Source organism: Ahaetulla prasina, chromosome 8 (genome assembly GCF_028640845.1).
Source record: "Ahaetulla prasina isolate Xishuangbanna chromosome 8, ASM2864084v1, whole genome shotgun sequence".
NCBI lineage: Eukaryota > Metazoa > Chordata > Lepidosauria > Squamata > Colubridae > Ahaetulla > Ahaetulla prasina.
The window spans coordinates 69,238,187-69,263,030 of record NC_080546.1 but is presented as its reverse complement, the minus strand read 5'-3'; the positions used below and the strand labels follow the sequence as shown (position 1 = coordinate 69,263,030).

The following is a 24,844-nucleotide window of genomic DNA, read 5'->3' as shown; positions in this document are numbered from 1 at the left end:
ATGTATCTTTATCAAGCATCTGGCTGGTTGTGGAATACGCTTCAGACAGTTTTTTATTAGAAGTTTGACTTTTGTATTTTCTGGGGAACTTCTTATGGCTGGTTTTTCTAGAAAAAGGAAGGGGAGAGGAGGGGAGGGGAGGGGTGCATGATTACTTCCTACAAAAGACAGCTGCAAAGAGAGCATTTTGAAACAGTAAAATCCATGGTTTAATATCCAGCTGTGTACTCTTCAGAAATATATATCGTCACTACTAATATTTTAAGACAGTTAACACCTATAAACAATGACAAGGTCATGACTAGACAAGATTTAAAACATTGTGAATCAAACACTCTGGCATTGCTTTTTCTATGTGAAAAGAATGCTTATTCTAAATACAGGGCATGTTTTCATCTTCCAAGAAAAATTTTCTGAAAAAAATAAATCTGTGATTCATACAGCTGTAGATGTGGAGATGGGAACTGGTAGAAGGAGAATTTACTCTAAACAGAATTCTGGGAGGAAGTCCACGCATCTTAAAGTTGCCAAGTTTGAAAAACACTAATCTAGAAAGGACTAATAACCTGAAAGAACTCTGTTCCTTGCTTAGATATCCATCAGAAGCATTTTATCTTGCTCAAGTAACATCAAAAGCTAAAATTCTATTAGATTTAATAAATCTAGATTAAATGAATAGATTAAAAGATTTAATTATCTTTTTAAAAATAGCATTTAAAAATAACATTTGGATGTACAAAGCAGTCCTGTAAATGTAGACTAATATTGCTCAGCTTCTTTACAGGACCTTGTTTGGATCCTGAAATTCTTCAAATGCCTCATTGTGTTTCAAACACACTTCTATGACTGGAAACAGGATTGATAAAAGCTAAAGGAAGAATCTATATAGCTTCCTTAAATCTTTGCCTAAAACTAAGTTTTCTTCCTCAAAACCTAGCACTAAAACTCAATGTAAAAATGAAGAATATCCAAAAAATAAAATGCAGGAAAAGAAGGATATGCAAACCAGACTTTAAAGAAAAATGTGAAAAGCAGATTTTGCATAAGTAAAAGATAAATTCTTTTTATTTAGAGTTTTTGTATAATAAAAGACAAATATGGAATAATGAAAATAAAGTGCAAAAAGAAAAAGAACAGAAAAACAGAAAAAAGTTAAGCAAGAAAAAATAAGCATTCCAACCCTTTTTTCAACAGTTACTGACAAACCCCTTATTCTATACCTCCCTCTTGGGCATTACAAAGATTCCCTTCAGCCCCTTATTTAATCCTTTTCCAAACATCACATCAGCTTTTTCCACTTTCAGCAAAAAGTCCGGTCTTTTTGAAAAGTACTTACTGTTTTGTCCCTGACCAAACAGGGACATGTAAATATCACTGGCTTTTAAACAAGTTTCCGAAAGAGAGAAAGTTACAGAGCAACCATCCTCCCCCTGAGAAACGCCCCCAAACTGTCGATTAAAACCCCATCCGGAAACGGGGGTGTGGTTTAGTTGCCACAACAACAACCCTACTGGTCTGTGCTGTCAGCAGCCGCGTGCTGGAGGTTGCTAGGTTACCCCTATGGCTAGGAGGCCTACGCGAGCTGAGGCCGGCTTTGCCTTTTCATACACCTGCAGCCAGGGCAGAAGAAAGATCGGAGTGGGTGCTGCTCAGCCATCTTAACTGAGACACGAAATAACCTTCCTGCGACGCGAGGTAAGGGCGTGGAAGAAGACAGTCCTCGCCGACTCAGGCGCTGGAAAGGGTAAGGAGGGCAACTTAGCGGACAGGTTCTCTGGAGACCGCTACCTGTCGGAGCCTTGGGGTGATTCTTTCTGTGGAAAAACGGAAGGGCGATTGCTTGGCAGGGATAGACCCAGGGTACTTCGGCAACAGATTGGAACAGAGCAGCGATGTTTTTTACCTATCCCCCTTGGAAATAAACGACCTCAGTCGGGCTGAATTTCAATTAATTGTTTAACTGTCCAGCTGGTTGCTATGATTCTTAACCTAAGAGTCTAAGGGAATAATTTATAATAGCTTGTTGGTGCGTCAAGGATCCAGAATGGAACAGCTGCTGCCTAGAGGCACCTGTAAAACAAGACAAACTGTTTTTTGGCATTATTGCTGACAAAAACCGGTAATTGGGTCAAACAGTTTTACCAGTGCTCATATACCATCATCTCATTACCCTTAATGGTGCAGTAATTACCATGGGTGCCTAAGAAAGAATGCTTCTAATAATTTCTATAGATAGCTATGAGATTTTACAAATCACATTTGTAAAAAATTAATAAAATAATGTAAATAATTAATTATCTGAATAATAATGAATCTCTTAGTACTGCTTCTAGAATGGCATGATGGAGTCACTCATTACTATTTACCGAAATCATCAATGCAAATAAGAAAACAGTGCATCTAATCTCTAATTCACTTAAATTTCTCATTTAACAGCATACATTTTGGGCTCAATTGCAATTGTAAGTTGAAGACTATCTGTATACTGATACACGCTCAAGATACTTATTTGAGCAGTATTTCTCATGAACACTAATGCATTGCTTCTTTTAAGGCTGGTAGCCCCATACAAAGAAACATTTGCCACTTCCTGGATTCACCCAATCATTTCCTCCAGCTAGCTTATCTAAGCTAAAATGGGCAATGGTCTAAAGAACATCTTATAGGCTGGACAATTACACGTATGCTGAAAGCAACAGCTTTCTAAAACTGAAGACATTTCTGTATAACTGGGCAAGATGATAAATGGTAGATGCCATTAAGTGCCATGTCAAAAGCAGTGTAGTGTGGAAATTACTATCAATTTTACTCTTCACAAATTTGTCACATCAAATTTAATCTGCTGAGAAATTAGATTATAATATATGGTGTTTTTAAAGAAATAGTGTTTATACTCCTTTAGATAATATGAATATAGTATCATTTAAATAATTTTTCTCTCTTTTATTAAATTCAAAAAGAAAATACATCTTTTCAAGACTACAAGTTGAATATGTAAGGTTAACTTCTTCAGATCAAGCAACATGTCTGATGAAGATATTATCACTACTTTAGCCTATACCAAGAGCCCAAAGTTCTCCAAAAGAATCACTTTTCAGGTAAAATTATTTTACTGCTCTGTATCCTGTTATTGGAAATTTGAGTTCTTCAAAGCATTTGAAAGAGGTGCTTTCATAAAACTTTTTAGTTTGACAGAAGTACTCTTTATCAATTCTAACTTGACATTCTCTTGAAGGATCATATAACTATTAATAATGGTCCCTCTGTCTGCACACAAACAATGCAGGTACTTTAATATGTAGAAGAGGGATACTTTATTAACATCAACATAGTTTGCAAAACACCTCTTTAAACTGTTTTGTATAGTTCGATGATTGCTGAAATGATGAGGAAAACGGTTTTATATTTGCATTTTTCATATAATGTCTTGTTTTATTATTTTTGATCAAGGGATCTTACTGATTTTGAAGTATTTGAGAAGGAACCAATTAAAGATCTGACAATAAAACCATTGTAATCCTCAAAGAGAAAACAATTGCATTTTACAGTAGTTGTGCAAAAACTGGGCCAACTGCTGAAAAAAACTATTTAGGTTTTCCTTAGCCAATGGCATGCCAGACAGCACCTTGCATTTTTAAAAATACTAATGATTATTTAGAGTTTCATTATGTCTGAAATATGTAAGTGCCAAACTTCTCTGAAGTATATTTGGATTGATAATTTAATTATGATCATCAAGACATTGTTGACTCTCAGCAACCATAAAGATTTTCTCTATGACAATCTGTCTCTAGCTTAATCTTTCATCTTTCAGTGAAATAGTACACTCATGTCCGGTGGTTCACTCATCACCAGGATAACTAAGTCTATTCATTTTGCTGCCTTTCTTCCTTCTTTTTATTACTTCCACCTTTCCCGGCATTGGAGTCTTCTTCAGAGAGCTAGGTCTTTGCACATAATGTGTTCAAAGTAGGATAATTTGAGCTTGGTTATTTGTGCCCAAAGTGAGAACTCTTCAGTGATCCATTAGTTTGTTTTCTTGGTTAGCTACCGTATTCTCAAAAGCATCATGTTCTTCTGCTTCCTCAAAGTCCAACTTTCACTTCCATATTGTGTCACTGGGAATACCATGACTTGAATGATTTTCATCTTTTCCAAGACCTTCATGACTGCTTCCTGGTCTGCTCCCCCCACTTTTGGCTTGTAATGGCAAAAAGATTCGCCATCACTGACCTATATTATTTCAGATAAGTGGCTGTCTAGTCTCTTCTTAAAAACCTCCAGTGATAGAGCACCCATTATTTCTGAAGGCAAGCTATTTCACTAGTTAATTGTCCTCACTGTTAGGAAGTTTCTCCTTAATGCCTCGTTGCTTCTGTCTTTGATCAGTTTCCAACCATTGTTTCTGGTCCTGCCCCCTGGTGCTTTGTAGAATACTTTGACCTCTCTTCTTTGTGGCAGCCCTTCAAATACTAGAATAACATATTGCCCTTAATTCTTCTTTTCTTTAGACTAGTCAAACCCAAATCCTGCAACCATTTTTCATATGTTTTAGTCTCCAGGCCTTCGATCATCTTAGCTGCTCTTCTCTAAACTTTTTCCAAGGTCTCAACATATTTTTATAGTATGGTGACCAAAATTAGTTGCAGTATTCCAGGTGTGGTATTTTTCTACTTTACCAAGAAATGAACTCTGACCTACATTCTCCTAACTTAGCACAACGTAAAATCCCGATACTCTTATATGCCAACGATGCTGCTATTATCTCACAAACACCCATTGGACTGAAGAGAGCAATTACGGCAACATTAGGGTACTGCAGACAAAATAATTTGGTCCTTAATTTTGACATCGAAAATTTTAGCTTTTGCTAAAAGACCTAGTCAATACTCCTGGAAAACAGAAGGACATAATTTAGAACAGGTTAGGATATTTAAATACCTTGGGATGGGTTTCCACTTGCAAACTACATGGAAGGCTCACCTGGATTTTATGTTGCAATCAGCCATCAGGTCTTCAAATGCCATTAAACATTTCTTCTTCATAGGCAGAGGACAATTAGTCCCTGCTGCCTTAAAACTCTTTGAGGCCAAAACATTGGTGCAAATTCTTTATGGGGCACAAACAGGAATCTTTGCAAAGAAAGACTCGCTATAAATCGTACAAACAAAATTCCTGTGAGCAAATTTAGCCACACCTAAAAGAACACCAAATGTCCAGTTAAGGATTGAAACAGTTATACCTCAGATCCAGGTAAGAGCCTGAAAGCTGATGATTATCTATTGGCTAAAAAATCATTTCTTTCCAGAGGTACTGACTCCTTTAGTGTTGACAAATAACTTCCCCTCTCCCTGGAAACAGGTGATGAGCCACAAGATGGGCTTTTATGGGCTCTCCCTGGCATTTTTAATATCCCGAAGCTTTAACCAAGCTAAGCAAGTAGTCATTAATAGAATAAAAGACATGGAGTTCCATTCAGAAATAAATAGGCTGCCTCTCCATAGTAGAATTAAACAGGGTGTGTGGGAACCATCAAGATACTTAAAGGAGCTGATCTTCCCAAAACATAGAATAGCATTCTTCAGAGCCAGATTTAACATCCTCCCCTCAGCACTGCTCCAAGCAGGTATAATGAGTATGTATATGTGGTAAAGGAGAAGTTGAAGATATTACACATGCTTTATTGCACTGTGAGTTATCCAGAGTTTTTAGGTCAATGCATATTCTTCTCTTATTAGAGAGATTACCAGGGAGGACAGACGGTTTTTATGTAGACTATCTCCTCAGGGACTCAAACCCGGCTACCACACATGCAGTAGCAAAATTCTATGCAGCTGCAATGACTACAAGGAAAATTCGATTACAGAATTGTTAGATATCTCTAACAATTTTTAGAGAATCTATATTTACACACATACAGTACTTACCCACTCTCCCATCATGTAACCAAGGGCAAGAGCCATACTGTTTGATACCATGTATTTTATTATTATGGATGTTATTACTATTATTATTAGTAATATCTTTTAACACTATTGTAAACAGTGATAATTCTTATCTATTGCTGATCTGTGACCATAGTAAAGTTTATTATTATTATTATTATTACTTTACCAAGAAGTAGGTTGTGGTCTACTTTGTCAAATGCCTAAGAAATCTTAAGTATACTATCTCCACAGCATTTTGCTGGTCTACTAATTTCCTCAATCAAGATGGCACCAAGAGAGGAAGAATAATTACATTGCAGGGTGAAAAATTGTTACTAAATTAAAAATAGGAGAGGTGGAGAGGGAAAGATAAATCATAGAAAAAGAAAAAAAGAGTGGAGAAAGGAAAAGGAGAGGAAAGATTGGAGAAATAGAAGGAAAACACTTCCAAGGGCAGCAATCCACAGTGAACTTGGCCTGCTGAGAGAAGCCCAACTGTATCCGAGAGGCCTACCCAAGAGCCCAGAGGCCCATTGAAGTGAGGTGAGCGGAGAGGCAAAAAGGACCATCAGAGAACAAGGAGATGAGCCTGTGAGCAAGTGGCGCCAGCTATGGAGCAGGGAGGAAAATCATCCATGCGCAGAGAGGTGAGCCGACTGAGGGCAAAGCAATGACCAGCAGAGAACAAAAAGGCGAGCCAGTGAGAGAGCGGAGGAGGGAGGAGGAGGCGAACTGGCTGTAGAGAGGAGACAAGAGGCGAGCTTACTGTAGGCCATCCAGGCAGTCCAGTTTGCTGGCAGAAGCAGCATACCGATGCGACAGACCAGCAAATGAGAGCCATGTGGCTGAGGAGCAAAGAGCAGCGGCCGTGCAATGGAAAGGAGAGCCAGCAGCAAGGAGTAGTACAGTGGACCAGATTCTGAGAGCAATGCAGAGAGCAGGGTGGAAAGCAACGGTAGAGCAATGGTGGAACCGGAGACTGTTGGTGTTCTGTTTCCCTTCCCCCAATACTCCCAGCAAAGAGTCAGTCAGAGGCCTCCTTTTCTGATTTATTTACATATATATAAATGTCCTGGCCACGTCTACCCACGGACCTGCCAAGTTTCTGGAGATAACAAGGAAATTACAGATAAGGCCAGAATTACTCACGAATATATTCTTCCCTCCATTGATACAGTTTGCCCGCGCAAATTCATTACTTTGTCCAAGACAAAAAACCAGGAAGTCCCGCCTCCTATTTATAGTCTCTGCAGATGTCACTGCATGACAATTATGACTTGGCTTTGTCCCAACGCTTCCTCTGCTGCGCGCGCCGGTCACGCCTGCGCAGTCTTGCATCACTCCAAAACTGTTCTTGGGGCATTGCCAAATCAGAAGAAGGCTCCAGGGAATCAGGCTTTGCCGGCCCCTCCTCCTCCCTTTGAGTGGGTGCCAGGGAGGGAAAGGGCTCAAGAGAAGCAGGGCTTGCCAGGTCTTCTCCCTCACTTTCTGAATCATCCGAGTCCAGGAGTCCGGGTCCAGGAACCTGGGTCACAACAGTTGATGGAGGTGGAGCATTGCAGCACAGCGGACCAGTGACTGAGAACGACAACAGAACAGCGTGGCAAGCCAACAGACGAAGGGGCATGGGAAATGCCATGAACTGAGAAAAACAGGGAGAGCTGAATACCCAGTAGTGGCAGGAGAAAAGCAGCTAAGGTTAAAAAGACAACACAGGACACAAGGCAAAAAAAAAATAAATCAAAAGCGAATAGACAATAGCAAGTACAGAACATATAAAGGCAGAGAAGAAAGATAAATAAAGCCCAAAAGAAGGCATGGAGTGCAAGGATCATGGAAGGGAAGAAAGGGATAATTATAGAACATTCCATTACAGGCTAAGAACGAACCTCGCACTTAAGGCCCCTCAACACTGAAAATTTTAAAATTGGACAATTTAAATGATCTGCTAGAACTTTAAATTTTTAAACTAGACAATTTTGAACTATAGAAGTTTAAATCCTTAAACTAGATATTTTTAACTATTAGAACTTCAAATTTTTAGCTAGACTTCCCCCCCCCCCCAATTTTAAATTTTAAATGTTCTGTTAGAATATCAAAATTCTAAATTGGATATTTTTTCCCTTTAAAAATCTGTGGTAAAACCCTTTACACTTTCATTTTCAATTTTTTATGTACCAAATGTAAACTAATTAAGTTACTAGAATAAAAAGTAAAGGGTCTAGAGCCATGTTGGCGAACCTAAGGCATGCATGCCGGAAGTGGCATGCGGAGCCATTTCTTCGGGCACGCGGAGCCCTCACCAATTGCTCTTCTGGGTTCTGGCAGGCCGGAAACCAGAAGAGCAGCCGCCCATTGCGCATGCGCCCTCCAGGAAGATGATTTCCTGTTTCCAGAGTGTGCATTTACATCGGCCAGCTGGTCTGGTTTCTGGTGTGCATGCAGGTGCAAAAATCAGCAACAGGCGCACGTGCCAGAAGTGGAGAGGAGATCCTGGCGGTCACTCCAAAGGGAGCAGAACAAGGTAAGCCAGGGCTTCCCTCCCTGCCTGCCTGCCCATGCAGGCTTCTTGCGCGGCCCCAGGCGGTCTGGACCACCAGCCGGTGGTCTGCCTGAGCAGACGACCCCGGGGAAGCTATAAATGTGCACTTGCCTGGGCTCCTCCCTGCTGGGAGCCGCAGGCTGAGCAGGTGCAGCTGGCGGGGCTTTGGCGGACCAGCAGCCGGTGAGCTCCGAATGCACAGCTTGCCTGGGCTCCTTCCCCACTGGGAACCGTCGTTCCCTGGCTCGGCATGGCACCCCCACCCGACCCCCACCACTACAGTGCCTGCGGTTGGGCCCGTCACCCAATCCCCACTGCTGCGCTGTCAGCTGAGCCAACGCCAGGGAAGCAGCAGCAGGCGGGGCAGCCAGCCTCCCAGTCAGCAAATGCTGCCCTTGCGCCTGAGCTGGCCGGTTGCTTTTGCCCTTGCCCCTGCAGCCTGCGGCTTCCAGCAAAGAGGATCCCAAGCAAGCCGCGCATTTGGAGCTTCCCTGTTGGGGGCAAGAGCACTTCTGCTGTATGCCGCCGTCCCTTCTCCGGGGAAGAAGCGAGCTGCCAGAGGAGCAGGAGCTGGTCGGGCGGTCTCCTCCGACCCGGGTGGTCTGTTCTCCACGATGCTGGCGACAGCGGCGGCTTGCTTTCCTGTCCCAAGTGCGGCACACAAACTTTCCCTGATGCTTCCCAAACTTCAGTGCAGGGATGAGGGTGGGCGGGAGGCAGAGAGGGAGGAGCAGGCAGCTGCTCTGCATCGGGGCTCTGGGGAGAGGCGGCTGAAAGCTCCATGCAGAGGCGTACTTGCTCTCCTCTCCCAGCTCCAATCTCCTGGAAGGCGGAGAGAGTGCCTCCAACCCGGGATCGCCGCTTAGACCTTTTGTGCGTTAAGAGGGTGGGTGGGTGGGGGAATCAACTACTGTATATAAAGGAGGAGGCCACTGGATCCTGGAAAGAATTGGATCCGGAACGAAATCGCCTTTGCGCCACCACTCGATCTGACTTTCTGCCGCAGGGGAAGGGGGAGATGGTCAGGGAGAGAAAAAGAACTTTGCGGGATCTTTGGGGGGAAGGATTTCCTGGCAGATCTGGAAGCTCCCACGATCGGCAGCAAAGGGAGCCTGCAGGGCAAAAGAAAACCGAATGGAGAAAAGGGAAGCCCCAAAGCGGAGCTTCCTCACCAAGAGAGGCAAATGGATGCTGCACTTGTAGGGGGGAGTGATACCAGATACCCCCCTTTTTCCTCTGGCTGACTCCGATACCAGCCCTGCCACTCCTCAGCCTCTTTCAGCTCTGGAGTTGCAGCCCCACTGGTGCTAAGCAATTGATTTCATAGACTCTGTGGAATCTTTCTGGAACATAGAAAAGAAGACATAGAAAAGAAGCATCATCAAATGGATCTAAACTGTCTATATACAAATGCACAAAGTCGGGGGAACAAACAGGGTGAAAGGACGAAAACCTCCTAGAATGCATATAGGTCAATATGAAAGAAAAAAAGAATGACATGGCCATAGGTGTATACTGTAGGCCACCCAATCAAGCAGAAAAATCATATGAAGAAAACGGTTATAGGAACTGGGCATAGCTAGTCTGGTGAAGAGAAGGGAGACATGATAGCAGTGTTCCAATATTTGAGAGGCTGTGTTCTGTCCCCCCACCTCAGTCTGGGAGGCACGTGAAATGACTCAATTAGCCAGTAATTTAGTCCACGGCAGCTATAAGCTCTGGCAGCAAACCAGCGAGCGTCTGCCAAGGTTTTCTTTTATCTTTCTTGATGCTGGTGTGTCAACCAGAAAGTCAGGAACGAACAGCACTCCAAGCCAAATGCTCAGTCAAATAGTTCAGCTCAAGTTTTCTCCAGTCAGTTGATTTGTTCGTCACGTATAGCAGCCCCTCCTGCTTTTATACCCTGTGGGGTGTGGCTCCATGACTCAGCACTTTCTAGGCCTGCCCCACACCTGCTTCTGTTGTTCCCGCCTTTCTTGTCTACGAAACCTGGGATCTAACCAGGACTGATTGTCCACAGCTGGGTCTGGGAGCATTGCCTGGGTGGGGAGAGATACAGGAGACAGAGGCCTTGTTACTTCCTCCACCTGGCCTGCCTCTGGCTCCTGGAGCTGAGCCAGAGAGGCCGGCCCTGTGGAGGGGAGCCCTGACGGCCCTTCCCCCTCACTCTCTGAGTCACTCTCTGGCAGGGGGCCAGGCCCGGGGTGGGGTGGGGTGGGGTGTCTGGAGTCACAACAGGCTGCCACAGAGAGGAGGGGTTTAGGGTTTTACAAGGCAACCTGAAGACCAGACAAGGAATAATGGATGGAAACTGGTCAAGGAGAGATTTAACCTAGGAATAAGGACATTTTTTCTGACAGTGAGAACAATCAACCTTTGGAAGTTTGAGAACAGCTTGCCTTTGGAAGTTGTGGGAGTTTCATCACTGGAGGCTTTCAAGAAGAGATTTGTCAGAAATGGTGTAGGGTCTCCTGCTTGGGTGGGGGGGTTGGACTAGATGACCTACAAGGTTCCTTTCAACTCTCTTACTGTTAAATACTGTTAATTTAGTCACTTTATCAAGGAATAAAATAAGATTGGTTTGGCATAATACGTTTTTAACAAACCCATGCTGGCTACTAGTTATAACTTTATTTGCTTCTAGTTCGCAGATCTGTTTCTTGATTATCTTTTCCAGGATCTTCCCAGGAATTGATCTTAGACTGATTGGTCTGTAGTTTCCTGGGTCTGTTGTTTTTCTTTTCTTGAAGATGGGAACCACATCAGCCCTTTTCTAATCCTCAGGTACTCCAGGATTTTTGAAAGATATGGTACAATGGTTCTGAAATAACAGCTGCCAGCTCCTTCAGAACTCTGGGATGTAATCTGTCAGTTCCCAAGGTCAGATAGGTGTTCTCTTACCATTTTCTTGCTTATTTTAATTTTTATTTCTAGTTTGTCTTTTACTTTTTTGTGTGTACATTGGTCTATAATTTCTTTTTGCATAAAAACTGATGTAAAGAATGAGTTAAGCAGCTCTGCTTTTTCCTACTGCCTGTTACTTCCTTGCCATCTTCTCTCTTTAGTGGACCTACTGTTTCCTTGAATTTTTTCTTGTTATTGATATGTTGAAAGAAACTTTTTTTATTATCTTCATCATTTGATAGATCGATTAATCGTTTTCTTTAAAGAGGAGAATATATTTAAGTATGTTTCATTTGGCTATCACTTCTGAATTTTGTGCTTGTGATGAAAAAAAAAAAGATCCAGGTTTACCTTCGCTATAACCACTTAGTAAAGAACCTTCATAAAAGAACCTTTCACTTCAGTGAATGGAGTCGAGGGTTTTTCTCTCTTAAATGTCCAAGTTGGAACAAGCTTGACATTTGGCCTCTTCCAGTATGTTAGCCACTATATCATTTTCCAGGTTTACAGCTAAAATGTTTACTGATTCTTTTACTGTCCATATTTTATTGGTCATTCCATCAGTTCCTAGAGTCTTCTGGACTGTTAATGACCAGAATGTTCATCTATCTTCATCTTATACTACTAGAAGTTCTTGTAAGTGGGGAATATCTTCTAAGGTATCTTGGATGTTACATCTCTACAGTATTTCAATATACTCCTTCCATTTTCATTTTATCTCCTTTAAATCAGCTACCATCCATTGGCATATTTAGTTTACCAATTTGAGTTTGGAACCTCCTTTTGAGTTCAGAGAGCGTTGGTTTCTCTTCCAACCAAGCATTTTCCATGTTTATTCTGAGATCTAGTTACTCTCTTCTGTATATTTCATTTTGGAAGTCTTTTTCTCAGAATCACTCTTTATCAGTGACGTTTAGGACTTCAAAGCAATTCTTGAAAAATGGTTATGTGTTCAAACTCATATTGTGGAAACTGATTGGTTATCTTCTTTAGCTTGAAACTTTGCACATGAGAATTCATGATATGTTCCACAGTCAGAACTGGCAATATATTTAATAATAATAATAATAATAATAATAATAATAATAATAATAATAATAATAATAATAATAATAATAATAATAATAATAATAATTATTATTATTATGTGTGTGTGTGTGTGTGTGTGTATTATTATTTAATTTCTATACCGCCCTTCTCCCGAAGGACTAAGGGCGGTTTACAGCCAGATAAAACCAACAATAAATAAATACAATACAATTAAACCAGTATTAAAAAACTTATTAAATTTGGCCCATAATTAAAATACATTAAAACCGTAAAAACCCCATTAAAATTAATAATAATAGTAATAATTATAATAATCATAATTATTATGCCAGTCCTGCACGGAAGAATAGATACGTCTTCAGCTCGCGGCGAAAGGTCCAGAGGTCAGGAAGTTGTCGAAGTCCTGGGGGAAGCTCATTCCAGAGGGTGGGAGCCCCCACAGAGAAGGCCCTCCCCCTGGGGGCCACCAGCCAACATTGTTTGGCTGACGGCACCCTGAGGAGGCCCTCCCTATGGGAGCGCACGGGTCGGTGGGAGGCGAACGGTAGCAGTAGGCGGTCCTGTAAATAACCCAGTCCTAAGCCATGGAGCACTTTAAAGGTGGTAACCAACACCTTGAAGTGCACCCAAAAGACCACAGGCAGCCAGTGCAGCTTGCGCAGGAGAGGTGTTATATGGGAGCCATGAGTGGCTCCCTCTATCACCCGCGCAACTGCATTCTGGACCAACTGGAGCCTCCGGGTGCTCTTCAAGGGGAGCCCCATGTAGAGAGCATTGCAGTAGTCCAGGCGAGAAGTGACAAGGGCATGAGTGACTGTGCATAAGGCATCCCGATCTAGAAAGGGGCGCAACTGGCAAATCAGGCGTACCTGATAGAAAGCCCTCCTGGAGACTGTCGTCAGATGTTCTTCAAAAGACAACCGCCCATCCAGGAGAACGGAGACCGGTCGGAGAGATAGGAGGAGAACCACCGAAGAACGGTGCCTCCCACTCCTAAATTCCCCAACCGACGCAACAGAATACCATGGTCGATGGTATCAAAAGCCGCTGAGAGATCTAATAGGACCAGGGCAGAGGAATGACCCCTGTCCCAAGCCCTTCAGAGATCATCAACCAACGCGACCAAAGCCGTCTCTGTGCTGTACTGGACAGCTGTACTGGAACGGGTCCAGATAGACAGATTCATCCAGGTACTGGGGTAACTGTCGTGCCACCACACTCTCAACAACCTTCGCCACAGAGCGAAGGTTGGAGATGGGACGGTAATTTCCCAAAACAGCTGGGTCCAGGGAGGGCTTCTTGAGGAGGGGCCGCACCACTGCCTCTTTCAAGGCAGTAGGAACAACACCCTCCACCAAAGAAGCATTAATAATACCCTGGAGCCAGCCTCGTGTCACCTCCTGTGTGGCCAGCACCAACCAGGAGGGGCACGGGTCCAATAAACATGTGGTGGCATTCAGCCTTCCCAGCAACCTGTCCATATCCTCGGGAGCCACAGTATTGAACTCATCCCAGATGGTCTCAGCAAGACTCGTCTCCGTCATCTCGCCTGAATCTACCCAATTTTGGTCCAATCCGTCCCGAAGCTGAGCGATTTTATCGTGCAGATACTTACTAAAATCCTCAGCACACCCCTGTAAGGGATCATCCCTCACCTTGGACATGCGTAGTCTTTGATGTTACAATTAGATTCTTCCACCTCCTTTTAACAATATAATAAGACAATATGATTTCTATATATTCCATACCTATATCTCATGTATATTTACGCGTGTGTGGATATATAAGTACCAAAATTAAAAACACATTGAAAGATATAATAATTAGCTGGGTTAGTTATTTTAGAAACAGTATTTGAATTGCCTCTAAAGTTTGCAACACTTCTATTTTTGAATTCATTCTGAAAAATATTTGAATAATGTTTTTATATACATAATAATATTCTTTATGTATGAATATATTATAGGAAGAGCTACAAGAAGCACTTCTTGCTCATTCAATAAATCAGCAGACTGAAGAATATTCAGAAGACTTTGAAAGTGATGAATGTATGTTGAGGAAGACATAACTGTTGTACTCTGTGGATTTCATTTTTAATCATTTTTGATATATTTTAAAATAAATATAGCTGGTGTTCATTGAGGGGCAGAGGTCCTGTCCCTCAATGTGTTGCATGGTTTGGTACTCTTTCTGCTCCTGTTTAACATCTACATGAAGCTGTTCAGTGAGATCATTCATAGCTGTAGAATGAGGTATATCAGTATGCTGATGATAGCCAGCTATATAGAGAAGTAAGCAATGCTTCCAATATCCTGTTTTAGTGTCTGGAGGTTGAACAGGTCTAGATGGGGTACAACAGGCTTCAGCTCAATCCAGCCAAGACAAAGTGACTTTGGGTTTTAGGGTCAGCTGGATATAGGAACTTATCACTTTTGGTTTTGGATTGCATTTCTCCAGACCAATGCATTGTACAATCTGAGAGTCCTGGATTTAAAACTCCTGTTCGAAGAATAGCTTTGAGTTGTATGCAGGTTGTACTTATTCCTGAATCAGGAGGCTCTACATTTAATGACTCATGCCCTGATCACCTCCTGCATAGATTACTATAATGCATACTATTTGGGGCTGTCTTTGGAGCTGTACTCAGAAGCTTCAATTGCTGCAAAATGAAGCAGTGTAAGCAGTTATGTGCATACCTAGACCTGTACATATTACACTCTGCTCTGCAAACTGCATTGATTACCAATTTGCTCCTGGGGCTAATTCAGGATGCTGGTAATAGTCTATAAAGCCTTACATGGCATGGGTCCAGGTTATTTGAGGGACAGTCTTTTCACATTGACATCTATCTGTCCCATCAAGTCTAGAAGAAGAAGCTTGTTACAGGTTTTGTCCACTAGAGAAATCCAGCAACAGGACTGTGATCTCCTGGTGACTGCTGTATGGTTTAATTGTGTTTAACATTTGTATTGTTTGTATGGTTGCTTCTTAAAATGTTTTAATATATTCTTTATGTTTTAATTGTAAGCCACACAGAGTCATGAATATGAGATGGGTGACTCTATAAATTGAATGAATGGCTGGATATGATTAATACTCTCTTTTTATACCGAACTATATGAAGATGTACAATTTATGTTAATTGATTCACAAAGCATAAAATTATGCTTTGAATTGCAACATACCATATGTGACAATTGTTTCACACAATTTATTTATCACTTTGGAGAGGCATAGAGCTGATTTATGCTTGGCAGGAGAAAGTGTGAGAAAAGTGTTAAGTACATATTGCTGTCAAAATCATTCTTTGACTTTGCGTATGTTGCTCTTACATGAAATGTCAACCTTTTTCCAGACTCAGAAGAGGAATTTCCTGAATCCGAGGAAAACGTCTGTCCTAAATCAGCAGTCTTTACAGTATCACCATCTAAGTTTAATCTTTGTAACAGGGACACTTTAAAAAGTGAAAGTGCCGATGACTTGTCTTCATCAGAGGAATATGAGGGATCTCAATATGTGTCCATTCTGGAGAGAAAAGTTTTGAGCAAAGAGAGGGAAACTGTTCCTTTTACACTAACTGAACATCCTGGATCATCTAAAAGGAGTACAGCAAAACAATCCATTCCATTTGAAATATCTTTGTCAAATCACTATTCTTTTGGAAAACAAACTGTTGGTAACTTGACTTCAGCAAACTATGAAGAAATGCCTCAAGAAGCAACCACATCAGGAAATAAACAACTGATCAAAGACACCAAAGATGACATAGTTTTTGAAGAAAAATCTGATTGTGAAGAAGACCGCAGTCATATAGAGGAAACAATTAGACGTGAATTGTCATCAGAGAAAAAGGATATGATCCAGTGTAAAATGGAAAGCAAACCAGTGCTAGAGCCAAGGGAATTCAAGACTAAGACCGCATCAGCATCAGGTAAAGGAAATGTATTTAAATGTTATTGCTTGAATTGTGTAATTTCCAGATTGCTAAAATTATTTTAAAACGAAATAGTTTTAAAATGGAAACTTCTTTTTATTTAAAGAAAGTTTTAATTCTTTGAATATGTGTATTTGTCAGGGAGAAAATCATTGTCTTTCTGTTTGACAAAGTAAGTTTTATTTAATTTATTTACAAATTAAAGCATTGCCATTTTGCCATGTGATATAATTTTTATTTATTTATTTATTTGTCAAACACAACAGTATATATAAGTATAAGCATGAAATAACCATACAAATTGGATACAATCAAAAAGAACATTAGGACAGGAATGGTAGGTACGCTGGTGCTCTTATGCACGCCCCTTGCTTATAAGGCAGCAGTATACAGGTAGTCCTCGACTTACAAGAGTTCATTTAGTGATTGTTCTAAGTTACAACAGCACTGAAAAAAGTGTCTTGTGACCATTTTTCACACTTAAGACCATTGCAGCATCCCCATGGTCAGATGATGAAAATCCAGACATTTGGCAACTGATTCATATTTATGACTGTTGCGGTGTCCTGGGGTCATGTAATCACCTTTTGCAGCCTTCTGAAAAGCAAAGTCAATGGGGAAGTCAGATTCACTTAACAAACATGTTACTAATTTAACAATTGTAGTGCTTCACTTAACTGTGGCAAGCAGGGTCATAAAATGAGACAAATTCACTTAACAAATGTTTCACATAAAAATGGAATTTTTGGGCTCAATTGTGGTCATAAGTTGAAGAATACCTGTATTTAGATGCCAGGCATTGCTTTTTAAATTCAACATTGCACCATTGTGAATAAATGTAACTGAATCGTAGTGAAAATGCTACAAAGAATAACTGTTCTACAAAGCAAAGGAGCTCTCATTTCCAGTCAAAGCTGAATCAAATCTTGACTTATATTTTGATACATTGTATTATTTCAACACAGTTTTATATATGTCTCTGTGTGTGTTATAGATATATATATAGAGAGAGATTTAAATATAGATATATATGTGATATATAGATATATGATATAAATAAAAATATCTATCGATACCTATATATAGATATTTATAGATACACATACACACACACACAAACATACAAACAAAATTGAATTAACATTCAGTTATTTATATAGCTTAGAGCAATGGTAGTCAACCTGGTCCCTACTGTCCACTAGTGGGCATTCCAGCTTTCATGGTGGGCGGTAGGGGTTTTGTCCGATACTGAAGCACTTTCCTTTTTTTTAATTTAATGGACTTTTAAAAAAAATTCATAGCATTATTTAAAAACATTTTCATTTTCATAAAATTCCCCGTGACAATTTAAATTTCTGAAAATATACTATTTGTATCGCCCGCGCATAAGTTTAGCTCACATTACATAAGTGAAACTAAATGGTGCTATAGTGTGACCGCAAACAAAAGAGGCTCGTCCCAGAATAGCTTGCGCTTGTCCCCCCCACAGCACCCAGCTGTAACAGACAAGCAGAGCTGGTAGCCGGCGCCCCCCAAAACCCAATCCACGATGCGCAAAAGGCATGCGAGACAATGATACACTTTATAAATCACCATTACTGTGGAACCACCCACTTTTATATCTCTGTTAGTAATAAAATTTTCTAACCGCCCACCGGTTCCACAGTAATGGTGATTTATAAAGTGTATCGTCATCTGCACATGCCTCTCGCACATTGTGGCTTGGGTTTTGGGGGGGGGGTGCCGGCTATCAGCTCTGCTTGTCTGTTACAGCTGGGTGCTGTGCGGGGAGATGTGCGAGCTATTCTGTGGGACGAGGCTCTTTTGTTTGCGGTCACACTATAGCACCATTTAGTCTTATTTACGTAACGTGAGTTAAACTTATGCACGGGCGATACAAATAGTATATTTTCAGAAATTTAAATTGTCACGGGGAATTTTATGAAAACCTAATGAAAATGTTTTTAAATAATGCTATGATTTTTTTTAAAAAAGTCCATTAAATTAAAAAAAAGGAAAGTGCTTCAGTATCGGACAAAACCCCTACCACCCATCATGAAAGCTGGAATGCCCACTAGTGGGCGGTAGGGACCAGGTTGACTACCACTGAGTTAGATCACCAAATATATTAACCTTAACTTCAACGGTTGTGCCATGCTGGATTAGCACTATTAGCCAGAGAAGATATCAGATTATGGTTCTATACCTAATGGGGGGGATTTAAGGAATTTATTATGGTTGTGAAGAAGGGAACAAGCTTACAAGGCAACCATGTCATGTGGAATTGAAGAACTGTTTTTTTTTCTTTTACATGGTTGCTAAAGTTTCACCCAATGTATCAGGAGCAATGGCGAACAGATGGTTTATCTGAATTGCAGATTAGTGTGCTACTGCAGAAATTAATTACTTTCAAAAGAGGCCTGCCTGCTGATACAAAGAAATGAATTTTAGAAATAAATACAAGCACATATCTATCAGAAACTCCCAGAATATAACAAATCTTTGGACACATATTAGCAGATGTTTGAAACTCTGACTATAACTGACTGAAGACAGCATTTATGGAATTTAAATTTAGTCTAAATGAGCATTTTTAGAAGTAGTTAATAATTATATTTATATTTTTCTCAGCTGAAAATATAAGCATTCCTGCATTGTATGATTTTTCAAAGCCATCTCCTCAACCTAGAAGTATTTTGAGGAAAAGTAACCATGTAGAAGACTACGAAGGAACCAAGGCAGAGGGAAGAATATCTAATCACCATCGGCTGTTTTCATTATCTGCACCATCTTCTGAAACAAGATTAAATGATCAAGTGATGAAATCTGAAAGAAGAGCACTTTCTGAAAGTCCTGGTGCTGAGGTTAGCAGAGTATTGTAACTCTTAAATATGGTACAAAATACCCAAAGAAAATTTACTGTAAGAATCTCATCTGTTCCACATTTTAAGATGACTTGATTCAGATTTTAAGTTAACTGATCAACTTAATGATAAATATATTTCATGTAATTATTATTGATTCTGTTCTGTGCATTTCATTCCTCTTTTTCTTTTGCCCATTTAGTGTGCATACATGAGTGTATCTATGTGTGTTCAATTTTCATATATATTTTAAGATACCCAAGACTCTGTATTTACATTCTAGGGCCCCTTGATTGCAAACTCCTCATCCTCGTTATCTATCCATTTTTCATCGGTAAATGAGAAAACTGGAGATTCTAATTTAGCAATATCTGGAAATGAAATCTCCTCTAAAGGTAAAGTCTATGAAAATATAATACTTTAAAATATTATTTATAATGTATAGGGTGTTTTAGTTAGTTATTTAAAATATTTATGTGGCTGTCCATCATACAGCATAATTTTAGGTGATATGCAACTACAATAAAACCACAAACACAATAAAAACCAGAAAACAAAATTAAAACTCAGAATCTCACTCATCCTCATGAGATGATCCAACAAACTATCTATAGACTGTCATCTTCCAATACCACTTATCTCTAAATCACTATTAGGAATCTAGTGCAATTTTCCTTGAAGTAATTTTTGGGCATTAGTCTACATTTTTCAAAAGGAGACTAGAGAATTAAGCTCCTGTACTTTGGGTGTGTGTTTGCTTGATTTTATCTAAGTTTCATAATATAAACAAACCATATATTTATATAGTAAATATAAATATATGTATGTGTGTGTGTGTGTGTGTGTTCAATTTATAGCCTATTTTATTTTGTTTTATTAGAGTTAAATTCCTGTTATAAAAACTTCTCAGGAAACAATAACTGAATGAAAACTGCTGGTGGCCTTCTACTGCTACACTATAGAGAGTATTTTAACTTACTGCATCAGTGTATGGTTTGCAAATTGCACAGTGGCAGATATCGTGTTTCCCTGAAAATAGGACATGTTCCGAAAATAAGGCCAAGGCTGATTTTTGGGGTGGGTGTAAATATATGCTCTCCTCTGAAAATAAGCCCTAGTGACGGGTGGGCGTGGCCAGCACAAGAGGTAGCCCTTTCCCAGTCACCTCAGGGCTTCTCGGCCCCTTAATTGGATCATCTGAGTTGCTCAGGCCGCCATTTACAGCTGATTCATGGGTGCCGCTCTAGCCAGTGCCTCCAGCAAGCGCGGCTGCTTTTGCCATCGATTGCGGCCACTTCTGCAACTGGTGGCCAAGCGATGCACCCCATGTGCCAAGCGCCAGCCATCCACAAAGGGTACTGTAGCAGCAGCTATCCACAATTTTTTTACCTTTATTTCGTCCCAACCATACTGGGCCACGTGGGTAGGGACGAAATAAGGGTTAAAAAATAGAAGATAGCTGCTGCTACCCATTGGAAGGCCAGCACAAGCCACACATCTCCTTCTGCAGAAGTGGCTGCACTCAAGGAGCGCTTTTGGGAGAGAAGGCAAAGGGGAAGCAATCACTTGCAAACTCCCACACCACTTTTGCCTCTCTGCCGGGTGACTCCTGGCAAGCCCTGCTTCTCTTGAGCCCTCTCCTCCTGGCACCCACTCAGAGGGAGGGCAGTGGGCCTGATTCTCCCGGCCTTCTTCTGATTTGGCAACGCCCAAGAACAGTTTTGGAGGGACGCAAGATTACGAAGGCTTGATCGGCGTGCGCAGCAGCGGAAGAGTTGGGACAAAGCCAAGTCATAATTGTCATGCAGTGACATCTGCAGAGACTATAAATAGGAGGCGGGACTTCCTGGGTTTTTGTCTTGGACAAAGCAATGAATTTGGCGCAAGCTAATTCATGGAGGAAGAATATATTCGTGAGTAATTCTGGCCTTATCTATAATTTCCTCGTTATCTCCAGAAACTTGGCAGGCCCGTGGGTAGGCGTGGCCAGGACATGTATCTATGTAAATAAAAGGAAAAAGGAAGGCCTCTGACGGACTCTTTGCTGGGAGTATTGGGGAAGGAAACAGAACATTTTGTCCAAGACCTGACTAAAACATCTTCCACCAAAGATGGATCAGCAGCAGGTACAGCAGCAGTTAGAGCAGCTACGCGGCTAATCAACAGCTCCAGCAGCAAGTGGCTCACTTGGCAGGCCAACTTGCTGCCAGGAATGTGCCTGCAGCCCCCATCCTCCCACTCCTCCTCCTCGCAAGTGCCCGATAACCGTGCGGATAAGTTTTCTGGGCAGCCTGAGATGTTCCCGACCTTCTTGGGACAGTGCCAGCTCTACATGGCTATGAGGCCAGAGGATTTCCCAGACGACCGGGCTAAGGTGGCCTTCGTGATTAACCTTCTTTCCGGCTCGGCTGCTCGATGGGCCACGCCCTCTTGCTCCAGGACAGCCCCTGCTGGCGGACCAACAGCGTTTTGGCAGCACCTCGCACCATGTATGAGGACCCGTTCGAATGCTGACGGCAACCAGGCGCCTTAAGGAACTCCGTCAAGGAAACGCCCCTGCAGGAGTACATCGCCGAATTTCGTCTTTTGTGCCAGGACTCTGACTGGAATGATGCAGCGCTGGTGGGCCCGCGTTCAGGAGGGACTCTCAGAGGAATTGCAAGGCGAGCTGGCCCGCGTGGGCGCGCGGACCTCGACAACTTGGTGCCCTTTGTCTCCGCCTCGATGCCCGTCTGCAGCGGCGACCGTCCGTCGCACCCCGGGACCCTCCGTCGACATCTGCACCCCCACTTCCTGCACCACCAGCACCCAGGGTCGCCCACGTTTTGTAACCGCTGCGGAAGAGCCCATGGAGTTGGGAGCGGCCAGACCTCGCCTAACAGCCCAGGAGCGGAACCGGGCGCCAAGGGGATTGTGCCTGTACTGTGGGGAGCCCGGCCACCGCCGCTTCTTGCCCCAGAAAGCGAAGTGGGGCACGCGCCGGTCCCGAATCACAGCGTGACCAATCGGAAGCGGGCAGGCCCGACCTGGAAACCCTAGGTCGGGCACGTACTAAGCCCCACTGGACGTTGGAAGTAGACTCTGGGCCCCTCGGCATCTGATTCTGGACACACGGATATGGTTGGGGAACCAGTCGGACGGGCTCCAGGCGCATGCGCTGGTGGACTCAGGGCCACAACAAACTTTATGGACCAGGCCTTTGTGACCCAGTTTGCGGTCCCGTGGTTCCGTGGACCCTCCGATGCGGTAGAGACAATTGATGGGCGAGAACTGGTGTCCGGCCCCATTAAATTCGCCACCCAGCCTTTGCGCCTGGCTATTGGGGACCATGAGGAGGCGATCCAGTTTTATGTCACGGCGGACCTTCATTTTCCCTTGGTCCTTGGGTTGGCCTGGCCGGACCCACGATCCTCAGGTGGCCTGGTCGCGGGCGCCATCTCTTTCCCGAGTCTGCAGTGCGTCGATCACATCCGCCACACCTGTGCCGGCCAGAACGTCCCCACCGCTGCCATCACCTTGCCTCCTGAGCTGGCGGACTTGCCGGCGTGTTCAGCGAGAAGGAGGCGGACCGACTACCCCGCATCGGCCCTACGATTGCCCGTGGACCTTCTGCCCAACGCACCACTGCCTGTGGGACGCCTGTATTCCATGTCGGAGCCCGAGTTGGCCGCCTCAGGGACTTCCTGGACAAAAACCTGGCCCGAGGGTTCATCCGGCCTTCAAAGTCCTCTCTCGGCCCCGGTCCTCTTTGTGAAGAAGAAGACAGGGACTTGCGCCTATGCTGTGATTACCGCCGGCTAACGCCATTACGGTGCGGAATCGCTACCCCTGCCGCTCATCCGGAGCTACTGGAAAGGTTGCGGAGGCCACGATCTTCACCAAGCTCGATCTCCGGGGCCTACAACCTGGTGCGGATACGAGAAGGAGGCGAATGGAAGACGGCATTCGGCACCCGATACGGACACTACGAATACACTGTCATGCCATTTGGGTTGACCAATGCTCCCGCCGTTTTCAGCACTTCATGAGCAGCGTGTTCCGAGACATGTTGGATCGGTTCGTGGTTATCTACCTCGACGACATCCTGATTTACTCCCGGTCCAGGAAAGCCACCTTCGACACGTCAGTCTGGTTCTGCAACGCTATGGAGCAACAACTCAATGCGAAGCTGGAGAAATGCGTCTTCTTCCGGACTTCCATAGAATTCCTCGGGCATATCATCTCGCCCGAGGGCATAGCCATGGACCCATGTAAAGTAGAAGCTTTGTGTAGCTGGGAAGCCCTCGTCGGGTGAAGGATGTTCAGCGCCTACTGGGCTTCGCCAACTACTACCGGACCTTCATCCCGGCTTCGCCACACTGACAGCTCCACTTACCCAGCTCCTCAGGAAGAAGGTTGCATTCGGTGGGGTCCCCGCAGCAAGAAGCATTCACAGCCCTCAAGAAAGCCTTCGTCACGGAACCCGTCCTGAGGCATCCCGACCCGCTCCGGCCTTTTGTGGTGGAAACGGACGCGTCAATGTGGCTCTGGGAGCGGTGCTGCTACAGGCTCCGGCGAATGGTGGCACACTTTTCCTGCGCTTACTACTCCCGGAAACTCAACCCTTCCGAGCGCAACTACACTATCTGGGAAAAGAGTTGCTGGCTATCAAGGCTGCATTCGAGGCTTGGCGACACCATCTGGAGGGGCCCGACATCAGGTGGAGGTCGAGCGGACCATCGGAATCTCGAGCACCTCACCACAGCTCGGAAGTTGAACCAGCGGCAGATCCGGTGGTCGTTGTTTTGCCCGGTTCAACTTCCGCGTGACCTACATTCCCAGCGGTCACAACCGAGGGCGGATGCCCTGTCCCGCAAGCCAGAGTACCTCTGCGCCAAGGACCCCTTCCTCCACGGACAGTGCTGCGGCAGAAGCCTTGGCGCAGCACGGAGCCAGTGGACTTGCGGGCCCAGGTGCGAGGCGCAGCGCCAGGACGCCTGGTCGCAGCAAAGGAGGCGGAGGTGGGCCCCCGTCTCCTTGGACCTTGGAGGAGGACTTACTCAAGTTTGGGCGATTATATGTGCCCACAGGACCACTCCGAGCCCTCGTCATGACCCAGTGCCACGACAACCCTGCAGCAGGACATTTTGGGTTCTTCAAGACCCTCCACCTGGTGACACGGACCTTTTGGTGGCCCAGTGCGGCATGATATACATGCCTACGTGACATCCTGCGTACGTGCCGGCAAGCCAAGACCGCCACGGGGCCCTCCCGGCTCCTCCAGCCCTTGCCGACACCCGACAGACCCTGGGGCGATCTCTATGGATTTCCTGACAGACCTGCCGCCGTCCTCTGGGTTCACCACGGTGCTGGTGGTGGTGGACATGCTCACCAAGATGGCACACTTCATCCCATGCCGCGGACTGCCCACAGCCGCAAAAGCAGCCCGTCTCTTTCTGCAGCACATCTTCCGCCTCCATGGTCTACCGGACAGGGTGGTTTCGGACCGCGAGTTCAGTTCACAGCCCGCTTCTGGAAGAGCCTGATGGCGCGTTGGAGGTGCAGGTATGTCTGTCGTCATCGCACCATCCGGAGACCGGCGGGGTACAGAGAAGGTCATCGGTATACTGGAACAGTATCTCCG

At 43.6% G+C, this 24,844-nt stretch overlaps 1 protein-coding gene across 1 annotated transcript in view; it reads left to right on the top strand.

Annotated features, from left to right (window-relative positions):
* The first annotated feature begins 1,519 nt into the window (after positions 1 to 1,519).
* Positions 1,520 to 24,844, top strand: part of MAP9 (microtubule associated protein 9) — a 45,581-nt gene continuing 22,256 nt past the window's right edge. Inside the window, exons 1-6 of the mRNA XM_058193807.1 lie at positions 1,520 to 1,744; positions 2,961 to 3,098; positions 14,390 to 14,471; positions 15,779 to 16,354; positions 18,989 to 19,221; positions 19,505 to 19,616. Coding sequence (XP_058049790.1) covers positions 3,024 to 3,098; positions 14,390 to 14,471; positions 15,779 to 16,354; positions 18,989 to 19,221; positions 19,505 to 19,616 — 1,078 coding nt within the window. The 5' untranslated portion in view covers positions 1,520 to 1,744; positions 2,961 to 3,023. The remainder of the gene's footprint in view (positions 1,745 to 2,960; positions 3,099 to 14,389; positions 14,472 to 15,778; positions 16,355 to 18,988; positions 19,222 to 19,504; positions 19,617 to 24,844) is intronic.